The sequence below is a fragment of the Cucurbita maxima genome, unplaced genomic scaffold (assembly GCF_002738345.1).
Source record: "Cucurbita maxima cultivar Rimu unplaced genomic scaffold, Cmax_1.0 Cma_Scf00007, whole genome shotgun sequence".
In the NCBI taxonomy this organism is placed as follows: Eukaryota; Viridiplantae; Streptophyta; class Magnoliopsida; order Cucurbitales; family Cucurbitaceae; genus Cucurbita; species Cucurbita maxima.
The window spans coordinates 1985699-1997896 of NW_019272023.1; the positions used below are offsets into that span (position 1 = coordinate 1985699).

The window sequence follows — 12198 nt, forward strand, 5'->3', positions numbered from 1 at the left end:
AAAAAAAAAAAAAAAAAAAAAAAAAAAAAAAAAAAAAAAAAAAAAAAAAAAAAAAAAAGAGATACAAAACAAGGAAACGAAAAAAGTGGTCGAAAACCCTAACTCCAACTCTATACAGAGGGTAAGGGTTTTGGAAGCAAAATTGAATCGTTTCGGTGGCAAAATATTAGGCAGCAAAATTGGAATTGAAATTAATGCCAAATAATTTATTATTTATCATTATTTAATTAATTTTTTATTTAAATTCATTGCCATGTGTCACCATCGCACTGTTATGATAGACAGAGATTGTTATTCTGATCTAATGAGCAAGTTAATCGTGTGCTCCAAATCACATTTGAGAGAAATATTTTAGAAAACGGTGAGCGAGAAAATAGATTAAAGCAATTTCAAATAAATAAATATTATAAGCGAAAAGTGCGTTAGATTATTTTTAAGGTATTTTAAACGTATAGACGTGTAGTGAATTTGAAGAATAAAAACGACATGTCGACCAACCCTGAAGGATCGGCTCCAAATAAAACATCGGCATTTTTTCCCCTATCTTAGCGTCAGCTGCACTTCGATGTCCATCCCTCTCTTTTCCCGATCTCTCTCTCTCCTTCAACATTGGTTAACTTTTCATCGTGATTTCTGTTTAATTAGGAAGATGGGATTTGGATCAAGTAACGCACAATTTCAATCTACAACCATGGTTTTTGGGTTTGGATCTTCAGGCGTTTTCATGGTCGCTTCATCGGTTATCGCTAATCAGCTGCCGCGATCCATATGAGAGGCATGGCGGCAATATCATCCCGTTAGTCTCTCGTTTTCTGCTCTGTTATTCCACCACGATTAGATGACTCTTCACGGAAGTCTCCCCTGGAAAATTTCCGCCACTCGCGTTTTTGGTTGGTAGGTTAATTTGCAGGTTTGTTTCCCCATTTTCGTGAATCTTTTGGTGGGTGTTTGTATGTCTTGAATATTGATTTTGCCCCTTCAACTGGATTTGAGTAGTCTTTGACTTGATGGTAGCTCGATATGGTACCTCCTGTTTTTCTATGCCTTATCGTTGTGTTCTCTAGTGTCGGCTCCGATCGGCGGTAATCATTTGTTGTTTTGGTACTCCAGCTTTTGGATTTGGGTGTGTTCTATTTGATATGAACTTGATTTCTTTGACTGAGATCATATTCAATCTGTTGAAACTTTATAATCCATGCATCTGATAATAAATTATTGGCTGTAGACGTAAGTGCTTTTGTTGTAATTACAATTCTTGAAGTATTGCTATCTGTTGGCTGTGTACTCTGCGGGATTCTCCAAATCTTCCATATTTTAATGAGGATCTGCCAGATTCGAGTATGATACTTTCTTATCAAAGTAATGGGAAACAGAATAACAAAATGGCAATGGAGGGGTCTCAAGGTGAAGGTGGAGGAGGATTGATCTTCTGTTGGTATATTCATAAACAATGTTTTTGGTTTATGAAATACTCGAGTCTCAGTTCGTTAGAGTTGGGAAGAACACCCCATCTTTGATGAAAATAGAGGTATAATTTTCTAAGGATTTGAGTTCTTTTATGGTGTTATCTGTTCCTAGGTTCGCCCCTATGCTTTTCAATTGAGTTCTGGATTCTTTATCCATTAAACGAGTCTGTTGAAGAGTTGTTCGGACAGTGATCTCCTCCATTGGTAGGGACAAGTTTCCTCGAAATCTTGATTTACATGACTTGAGAAAGATCTCCAATCTGTTGTCTTTGGATTATTGGATTAATGTGACAACTTTCTTGGAATCTAGATTTACATTTCAAATTGGAAACTAGGATTTGTGTTTGGATTATTGGATTAATGTTCTGTTAGCTATTTTGTTTGATGTTCTCTTGCCACAACTTAGAAGACTGCTAAAGACACCTATATAAAGCTTGAATTTTGACTGTAATTAAGCAGCTGGTTAGGAGCTGCTTTTTTATGTCAGTTTTCTATTTCTAAGGACAAAACTAATGAACAAGAAGCAGCTGGTTTATGTCAGTATTCAATTAAGCAGCTGGTTAGGAGCTGGTCTTATAGTTTTTAATGCTGTATTCTCTTCTATTGTTCTTTAATCTGTTCTCGCGGATGGCTTTGTTTTAGAAGAATTGAAATTGTTCTGTACAATAAGCATGAGCATGTGTAAGTAATTTCAAATAGATAAATCACCACCATTATAGTTCGTAGGAATGGTTTTCCTGATATATTGTTATTGCTCACTTGCCCCTTTCATTCTCGTTTATCCGCTCCAATCTTGGAGGACGGAGGGTATGGCTGACAAATTAGCAACAGACATTAGATGGAAACCTTAGAAAAGGGGGTGTCATGATCTGAACTCCGAGTATGTTAGTGTAAGAGTTCAAGCCTACCGCTAGCAGATATTGTACGCTTTGGTCCGTTACGAATCACCATCAACCTCACACAGTTTTAAAACATGTCTACTTAGGAGAGGTTTCCACCCTTTTTTGTAAGGAATGCTTTGTTCCCCTCTCCAACCGATGTAGGATCTCACAATCCACCCCTTTAAGGGTCCAGCGTCCTCGCTGGCACACCGATCAGTGTTTGGTTCTGATACCATTTGTAACAATTCAAACTCACCGTTAGCAGATATTGTCTGCTTTGGCCCGTTACTTATTGTTGTCAACCTCACGGTTTTAAAACGCGTCTATTAAATAGAGGTTTCCACCCTCTTACAAGGAATGTTTCGTTCCCCTTTCTAACTGTAGGTGGTTCTTAATCCTATTAACTTATTCACTTTTCTGCAATTTTGAATCATTAGAAGCGTTTCCTAGAGTTACAAGATTCAATGTTCTTGTTTGATTTGCTCTAATTATCGTATTGAATTGGATCTAGATGGAAAACCCACGATCCCTGATATGTTTTGAGTTGCATATATACAAGGGCAACTCAAATTCTTTGCCTAACCCAATTCATTTCCCCCACACTTCAAATTATTTTACCGATTCATTCTACTTTGGCCTGCAGTTTCCCTGGATTGACGAACACAAATATTGACACACCAGCAAAAGAGAATTGGAAAGAATTCAGAGTAATGTAGCCGGAAATGAAGCCATTAATGCAATTACAAGCTACAGAGTGCTAAATCTTCACTATGTTGTTTACTCTATCCTATCTAGTGCCATAGATATCTATAAGAACAGGCAATCCCTATATCTATAAGAACAGTCAATCCCTCCCCTTCACTGGAAAGAGAAAAACCAATCAAAAAAAGCAAAAAAAAAACAAAAGAATTTGATCCACTAACATAGGATAATTTTTGGTACAATTCTATACAGATTTGGCACTGGCACTTGGTAGCTCAAGTATTGTTGTTTGTCAACTAATTGATCATGCACGTTTGGCTGCTTCCCTTTCTGCTATGCATTAAAACAAAGACGATTAGATATAAACATCCATTTGGCTGAATGCAACAATCGGTAAACGAATTATCTCCAGTTTCTCTAATTTGGTAGAATCATGAATACAAAACAGAGGAAAATATTAAACGAATTTGCTCAGATTCCCTGTCGTGCTGTATTTGGAGGTTAAAATCCGAGTTTAGTTTATCTCTATTTGTTTCTTCAACAAGAAATTCCACAAGAACGTTTAAAATTTGATATCAGTATGAAAAAAAAGAGGAAATTCTTGCTATTATTTTGTAGAAGAGGGGAAATACACAGGACATTAAGAAAAATCCTCATACAAACACATTTAAATGATTATTTTCTACCAAAAGAGGAAGAAGAAATGAGATATACAACAGAATGCAGAGATACTGACATCATGTACACATATATTTATTACCACTTTCACCATCGGATGTATAAGCCAGTCTAGAAATTGCATCCACAAGTGCCAACTCTTGATCCTGCACGTCGAATACAAAACACGATTTACCAGAGAAAAAAGGAATGGGAAAAGCATGATAAGAACCATACTTTAAGCACTTTCTTTGCCTTTTCGAGCTCCACGGGATCGGGATTACTTGAGTTGAAAACTTTCTCGACCTGTCGGTGTTCAAAATCACCAAATGGATATCACTGTTTTTGATTTTTTATCCAATCTATTTCCAATGCATATACACTTACCTCCTTTACTAATACCTCTGTATTAAGTAATTCAATATCATCCACCGCCTTCTTTCCAACTCTATTTTGTGATGGAGAAATTTCCTTTCTGGATTGGCTCATTGAGCGTCCTCTCCCCCTGCCAGCACCAGGAGCAAAACCACCCGAGCTTTGCGTTCTTCTAAACAGGCGGCCACTATGGCCTCCTCGATGAGTCATTCTTAGATCCTCCCAATCCCATTGAATATCCTCGGGCGGGATCTGCAGTTATCAGGAGATTTCAGTCGCTGCACACGATTGGACTTCACAACCCAACCACACCAAGATGTCACCATCATGCAATCTTTATGCCAACAACAAAACATCCTTAGCAGCCACCAAGCTTCTACAAATTATATAAAAGATTCCAAGAACTCAAGCAAATGACTACGGGAAGGAGAGAATTCTATATATTTTAATCTACCAGCACCAGAATTCTATATGTTTTTCAAGAACTCAACAACACATCCTTGGCAGCGACCAACATGTTTCATGGTTCGTGCACCCAATACACTTCCTGAATACTGACACTATATGAAAATGACAGAAAATGGCATTAATTTTCAAAAGAATGTACTGAATCTCGTTGATTCTTGTGCATTTCCTAAATTTGTCAACATATTCTATAACTGTCACCCCGTAGACCCTAACAACCCGAAGGATTCAGAGAAATACTTCGGCACAAAAAAGAAAGCAATACTCAAACATACCTCTTTAATATCAACGCATTCCCACGTCTCTCGTGATGTGTTTGCATCATAAACCAAGACATGCTTGTCCTGAAGAAAAAGGCACAAGAAAATATTGTTCCCAAAATGGTTAAAAAACGCTTGAAGCAATTTTTTGCGACTAAGACATGCCTTAACAGGATCGTAATTTCTTATGACAGCCTCGTAGAAGTTGTTGTCGTCGGGCCACCTGGTCCACACTTTCCTTCCAATGAAAGTCTCATCATATGTTGGAGCTTCAGCAGATTCGTTTGCCAGAAGAGCCCCAGAAGAACTACGATTATTTAACTGTCTTCTTCCAGCAGGAACCGAAGAAGAGTACTGCATTGGTTCCATATATGAAAAACCAGGCAATGATGTACTCCAATAAGATAAAAAAACGAAGAAACCTTAAATAATCAGAAAACTAGAGACAACCATGTTTTATATGTTGTTGCCAAAAAGGCCCTTTGATGCAACAAAAAAACATGGTTTAGAATGCAGAATCAACATATGGAAACCAGCAAGAGTAGTGATACCAATTTACTTGTTTTTTGCTTCTTACGGGATGCCAAAACAGTTGGACTAGGAACAACATCATGAACTGGCAGGGACGAACTGCAACTCATGGTTTGGTGCCCACCTGCCTGTCTCCACTCCCTTGTACCATCTCAAAACATAATACAATAAAGTTGAAGAAAGATACATCGGAAAATCGATTAAAATTCTATTGCTTGAGAAACATTCTAACCTAATCTCACGGATGATATCATCGGAATTAACGCTAGCGATCAACTCTCTGTGTTCATCATCTGATACTCTCAATTCTTTCCTAAGCTCTGTTAGCAAGCTTTCTTTATCCTGTCAAACATAGATTATAAACCTCAGTTAATGCAAACCAATAAAGATGAAATATGCACTAGCAAACTTGAAAAGGATGAACACACCCAGGTAATGGCATCCCCTTGGGCTTTTAACGCACGCAGTACAGAGCTGTAAGCTTCTTTTTCGAGATCATGAATCCGGGTCTCCATATCATGCACTCTAGAATATGGAAAAGAACTCAAAACAGACGTCCTCCTTCCAGATATGTGACCTCCTCTAGAAACTCTGTTATGATGTGATTGTGGATGATCATCATCAGTACCTGCAGTTATTTCATATGCAGGATACATGATTCTAAACAATGTTATACATAGATTAACTCATCATTTCCCCCATTAACATGATAGAATTCTGATAACATCCTCCGGGTTCCTATAAACTGTTTATAATGATGAAATCCCCATCATGTATACTTTATGCAAGGAACAATTCAACCGAAAAGGGCATTGAAGGAACTCACAATCCAGAAAATCCTAAATCTTCATAGTCCTAAATGGAATAACTTACGCCCTCGAGAAAAGGGAACCGAAGAGACAATAACTTGGCTTGCCAATCAAGCAACAAAGAGTATCCACCATGATCGAGCACGATAGTCTAAAAATTTCTCGAATGGATGCAAAAACTAAACCTAAATAACGGAAATGATAATACTCATAACTCAAAAACAAAGGGTAAAACGCGATTAAACCTTCATTTGATGGAAGTGACCAAACCCCAGTTTCCGTTAAAACACCAAAAAAACTGAAACCTATTTTCATGCCCTCGACGAAAATAAAGAGCCCACCACGCGCAAAGAAAACCCGCCAAATTAAATTTGAAAGAACTCATATTCCAATACAACAAAATCCAAACCATTTCAACATACCGCTACTGTCGCAGGCTTCATAGTCCATGATCAATGAGAAGAGCCTAAAAAGATTGGAAGAGGAAGAGCGCAGAAAGTGTTCAAAATGGATTATCGACAAAGAAGAAGCTAAGAACTGGATTAAACGCGGGAGAACGCGGGATCTTGATCAATGGAAATGCGGCAAATCAATAGATAAGAACTGCTAGAGTCAAGAATCAAAAGGGGAAATGGGTAAAAAAAACAAGAAAAGAAATCGATCAAAGAAGATAAAGAAAGATAAAACAGAGTTTGGAGGAAGAACTAAATGTTGACTGGCGCTTGATTATGTGTAGAAGAGAGGTGTCGTCTTCGTCCCCAATCAATACGGAAACCGCGTCTGCAAAAATAACGCGAAACGCCCCAGAGCTCCAAACAACATTCAACAACAAAAAAATGCGTATGTAAAATACAAAATAAATTCAAATTTTTGGCTATATATAGTGCATTTCATTTAAAATAAATAATTTCAATAAAAAAAAATTAATTAAATCTCCAAACATTACATTATCCATATCATATATCTCTTATATATTCGGGTGTTACAAAATTTTAGACTCTTCACCCGTGGAACGTTTTACAGAATTTGTTGCAGTAAAACATTCTTTACAAGGGTGTGAAATCTCTCTCTAGTAGACGCGTTTTAAAAATCGTGAGACTGATATTGATACGTAATAGGTCAAAACGAACAATATTTGTTAACGGTGGGCTTGAGTTGTAATAGTATCAGAGCTAAACACTGGATGGTGCGTTAGTCAGGACATTTGACCCCTAAGGAGGGTAGATTGTGAAATTCCACATCGGTTGGAGAGACCGAGAACGAAACATTTCTTATAAGGGTATGAAAACCTCTCCCGAACGAGTCAAAAGCAGTCAATATTTATTAGTAGTAGATTAACTTGGACTGTTGCATCAACATCGAGAGAATCACCGAATGACAAAACCGATATAATTATGTTTTGGGTAACGTTGGCCAAACAAAAAACCCTAGAAGAAGAATAAAAGCAATATCATATTTGATATCTTTGGAAACAACAAGGCAATGGGAAAGAACATGTAATGGCACGTGCTTTGATTTGAATTTCACGTGGTGAGTCACATGAGAATATATATGTTTATATATTATTTGATAATTTAGTACTCAATTTGCAAAGCTCAATGTAAGTGAGTCAGAAAGAACAGTATTAGTCAATTCAGCACTCACATGCTTCTAATCATCTTTCTAAAATATTTCAATTATTAATTTCGAATCCTACATTAGACAAAGATTTTCTCATTCAACTTCACACCTTTTCTCGTTTCCTTTTCCGAACATGTTAACGAATCACAGTGGACATGTGACACCCGAGTAAAGATAAACAAACCGTTACTACATCTAAATGAGAGCAATCTCGAAGATATGATGACTAGTAAATGTTTAGAAAAATTAAAAGTTACTATCTGTAAAAACAATATACACTTTCCTTTTCGGTAGCTCAATCATAAGAACTTCAAAGTTAAATTTATTTTGTTTAAAACAATTTCGTGTTATATGACTCTGAGTGAGGACAGAATATGCTGAAATGACTCGTGTTAATAGGTAGAGATAGTCTTCACTCTCAGAAGCGAAAAGTAAATAACGTAACCATGTTGCAAGAGAATGATGGGTCGTAAAATTTTATAATACAGAGTTTTAGTTTTACTAATAGATATTGTCTGCTTAAACCCATTGCATATCGTCATCAACCTTACCATAAACCCAATGCTTCGTTCTACTCTCCAACCAATATGAGATCTCATAATCCACCCCCTTCGAGACCCACTTTCAACTGATGTGGGATCTCATAATTCATTCCTCTTTGGTACCCAGTGTCCTCGTACACTGCCCAGTGACAGACTATTGTACCATTTGTAACAGCTCAAGTTCACTGTTAACAAATATTGTGTGTTTTGGCCCGTTACGTACTGCTGTCAGCCTCACGATTTTAAAACGTATATGTTAGAGAGATGGTTCCAGACCCTTAATGAATACTTCGTTTCTCTCTCCGACCGACGTGAGATCCGACATATAAGTGTATTAAAAAATGGGTGTAAGTAAAAAACCAAATATTCTTGTGTATGATAATAGAAGAGAGGACAAGGGAGGCTATATAATATAAACCATCCACCATCTCCAAATTCACTGAAAACCAGGCAAGATATGAAGAAGAAGGCTTCAAACTGCAAATCCTTGTGCTACCTTTTCCTTGTGGTTTTGGTTCAAATGCTCACCATTTCTGCTTCTTGTTGCTGCCATCAACTCCAAACCAATACCCTTTTAGCTACAATGGATCAAAGAAGAAGCTTTCCCAGAAAGCTGCTGCTGCTTTCAAGAACAAAGAACATGAAGAACAACTCCATTAAAGAGCCCAAGAAAGCTGTGGAACAAAGCTTCAAGAAAATGCCCCCAAGTGGAGCAAATCCCATTCAAAACAAGAAGTAGATTTCTTCCCTTCTTTTTTTTTTTTTTTTGAGTTTTTGGATCTGAATTTTCGATCTCGAGAGAAGAAAGTAGTGTCGTGATGCGTTTACGGTTCGTTCTAGATTTGATTCAATCCGTAGTTTGATGTTTTTTTTTCTTTGATTGTATATAAATGATCAAGTTGAGAATTTTTTTTTTTTTTTTGAGTTTTTGGATCTGAATTTTCGATCTCGAGAGAAGAAAGTAGTGTCGTGATGCGTTTACGGTTCGTTCTAGATTTGATTCAATCCGTAGTTTGATGTTTTTTTTTCTTTGATTGTATATAAATGATCAAGTTGAGAATTTTTTTTTTTTTTTTGAGTTTTTGGATCTGAATTTTCGATCTCGAGAGAAGAAAGTAGTGTCGTGATGCGTTTACGGTTCGTTCTAGATTTGATTCAATCCGTAGTTTGATGTTTTTTTTTCTTTGATTGTATATAAATGATCAAGTTGAGAATTTTTTTTTTTTTTTTTTTTTTTTTTTTTTTTTTTTTTTTATCAAATTTTGATTGGGATTCAGATCTTTTTACAATTTCTTCAAGTGAGATTATTAAATGGGGAAAAATTATATAATTTTATTTAATTTGTTGCTTCAAAAGAAATAATATATATTCTTTTATTTTAATATAAATAAAATTAAAAAAAAAACGAAATAGTATTTTATTTTTTATTTTTTGAAATTACACTATTTTAACATTAAAATTTGGGTAGTAGAGAACCGAACCCAACCCAACTGAGCCGAGCCCAACCCAACTGACCTTGGGAAGCCCAATTCGAAAGATAGCCAACTCAACCCAACTCGACTAATTTCAGTAATAGAGATTTAAATAAAGTTAAAATACTATTTTAGTTCATATGCTTCAAAATTTATCTTAATTTCACAGAGATATCTGAATAATATTATTAATACCGGTCATAATTAACCATAACTTTACTTCTTAGGATTATTCTCATTCGAATATAGTTTCAATTCATTTATGTATTCTTATTTACACGAGCATCCCAAAATTATATATATATATATATATTTGAAAATTTCAAACCTTTTCTTCTAGCAAAAACAAAGTGGTTAAGTGTCCCATTTCACTTTATTTTAATTTTTTTTTTTCTCAATCTTTAGTTATCCAAGTTCGCAAGAAACCTTGTATTATTTTACTTGGGAGCCAAGGCACATTTCAAATTCTATCTTTTTTACACCACCTCATGAGGGTTGGTAATTACATTTTTTATATAATAAATAAATATTGATTTTAGATTCGATTAGATTCAATAATTCATCAACTATTTTTAATCTAATTATTTACCAAAACCACGTGATACTAATATATTAAAATTATAAATTTAGTTTTGGTCAAATTTTTCGAATTGTTTATCTCATACCATATTGGCACGTTTTGGACATGTTAAAGAGTTGGTAATTTTATTTAACGGGAGAAATCAAATTTTACAGTTGGGTTAAAATGTTAAAAAGATTGTCGGTTTCTCCACCGAGTGATTATATTATTATACGGAAAATTTAAATGTATTTTTGAGGTAAATTGAATAAAAAAAATAATAATTAAATTATTATTGAAAATTTGAAATGAAATAAAATAAAAAAGAAAAGATGTTCCATATTTAGACGACACAAATCCAAAGCGCACTTGCGAAGAAGGCCGCGGTCGCCGTGGTCGCCGTGCAAGTCTTTCTCTCCAATTTAAAATTTCGGCACTCCGTTAGGCGTTGTCGCCAGCATAAGTCGTCATCACCATGATATGAAATTACCAACACCCTCTCCTTCTTCTCCATATTCACCAAATTGCCACTGTTTAAACTAGGCATTTGCGTGTCAAAGCATTGGGAAAAAAGTAAGAGCTTAGGGATAAGCGTTGGGAATATTTTAAAAAAACCAAGATTTGTCATATCATCTTATACCGCCCATAAAGGAAGATTAGGTATTTCTTCTTTGTTATTATTATCGGTCAAATGTTCGAATCTTTCCCTCATAAAGCTACATATTTTCAAAAAAGATACAAAAAAAAAGTACCTGCAACCGAACTGATTCAAATCGGGTTCAAAAAAATGAACCCAACCTTACCCGAAATGCTAATCCAACTCTTATAGTTCAGGTTGGATTGGTTTGGGTTGTCAGGTTGAATGTACACCCATAGCTGTGTCTCAGTCCTAGTGTGGCTGATCATCCTCTCGAACCAACTACTGATCATTGTCTTGATAAGCTATTGCCTTGGGCGAATTCTTGATTTTGTTTCATCAATGTATGGGGGTATTAGCAACCATTTGTATCGAGAATTTATAGATGTAATTGATATTATTTTAAAATTTTTAAGGGGAACGCGTGTAATTTATGCATTAAATTAATATTAAAAAAAAATTAAACCTCCCACCTTTATCCACAAAGTCACATGCCACTAGCTTTAAATAACGAAAGAGTTGAAGGGCAAAATGGTCAACGAATCCCTTTATAAACCAACTAAAGTACAGGTGAAGTTGTTGTGTGTATGAAAAAATGAAAATGGTTTCCCTTTCGCCATCTTCTTCGCTTCAAATTTTCCCTTCATCTTCTTCGCTCAAAGCCCTTTTACAGACGCTAATTCTCTCTCTTGCCCGAGCAATTTCTCGAGCCAAAACGACGGCGCTTCACATCCTAAAACAGGCCAACCACCAATCCGCCATAGCTTTCAAGAGGAACAAGAACAAGCTCCTCTTCGGCTCCTTCAGACTCCATTACAACTGGTGCTCCTCCTCCAATTATCACGTGGCTCCCCCGCCGCTCACGTGGGATGACAACTCCTCCGGCGCCGCCGACCACCTTGCTGGGTATTTACAGTGGCTGGAAGACAGGGATAAAGAAGAGGAATTATGTCGGCATGCTAATGAAATTGACAAATTAGCAGATATTTTCATCGCCAGGTGTCATGAGAAATTCAGGCTCGAAAAACAGGAGTCTTACCGGAAATTTCAAGAGATGGCGGCAAGAAGCTTATGATATATATATATACAGTGTTTGATTGTTCTTTTAGATATTAATTTCTTTTCAGTTTGTGAATCTAATTTAAAAAGATAATTAAATAAAAAATTTAATTATTAAATTTTATTTTTCTCCTCCTCATTTTATTTATAATTTTAAATTTAA

General features: G+C 35.8%; 2 protein-coding genes and 1 long non-coding RNA gene across 8 annotated transcripts; 2 read left to right on the forward strand and 1 right to left on the reverse strand.

Moving 5' to 3' along the window:
* Positions 1-531: 531 nt before the first annotated feature.
* Positions 532-3372, forward strand: LOC111481814. The gene is made up of 2 exons (XR_002718090.1): positions 532-910; positions 2991-3372. It is a non-coding gene; the product is annotated as an uncharacterized LOC111481814 (long non-coding RNA).
* LOC111481656 (protein EMSY-LIKE 1-like) lies at positions 3061-6967 on the reverse strand. Of its 6 annotated transcripts, none has more exons than XM_023127201.1 (10): positions 6852-6967; positions 6569-6752; positions 5766-5965; positions 5570-5679; positions 5358-5478; positions 4822-5160; positions 4094-4333; positions 3944-4012; positions 3810-3873; positions 3061-3379 (listed from the first exon to the last, which is right to left on the reverse strand). In XM_023127201.1, the coding sequence occupies exons 2-10, from the start codon at positions 6594-6596 to the stop codon at positions 3354-3356; spliced, it is 1197 nt and encodes a 398-aa protein (XP_022982969.1). In that variant the 5' UTR covers positions 6597-6752; positions 6852-6967; the 3' UTR covers positions 3061-3353. The 6 variants fall into 6 exon arrangements, with proteins under 6 accessions (XP_022982969.1, XP_022982972.1, XP_022982973.1 ...); XM_023127204.1 differs by having other exon boundaries at positions 4822-4890; positions 4972-5160; positions 6569-6967; XM_023127205.1 differs by having other exon boundaries at positions 5766-5928; positions 6569-6967.
* A 4601-nt stretch (positions 6968-11568) lies between these two features.
* On the forward strand, positions 11569-12106 carry LOC111481779. Its single transcript, XM_023127370.1, has one exon. It carries the CDS (start codon positions 11572-11574, stop codon positions 12049-12051), a length of 480 nt encoding a protein of 159 aa, XP_022983138.1. The 5' UTR covers positions 11569-11571; the 3' UTR covers positions 12052-12106.
* The last annotated feature ends 92 nt before the right edge of the window (positions 12107-12198 follow it).

Coding starts and splice junctions, on each gene's coding strand:
- LOC111481779 (XM_023127370.1), top strand. CDS start 11,572: ATGAAAATGGTTTCCCTTTCGCCATCTTCTTCGCTTCAAATTTTCCCT.
- LOC111481656 (XM_023127201.1), bottom strand. CDS start 6,596: ATGGACTATGAAGCCTGCGACAGTAGCG. Junction 4,334..4,821: donor AATGCGTTGATATTAAAGAG/GTATGTTTGAGT, acceptor TGATAACTGCAG/ATCCCGCCCGAGGATATTCA. Junction 3,380..3,809: donor TACATCCGATGGTGAAAGTG/GTAATAAATATA, acceptor AATGCATAGCAG/AAAGGGAAGCAGCCAAACGT.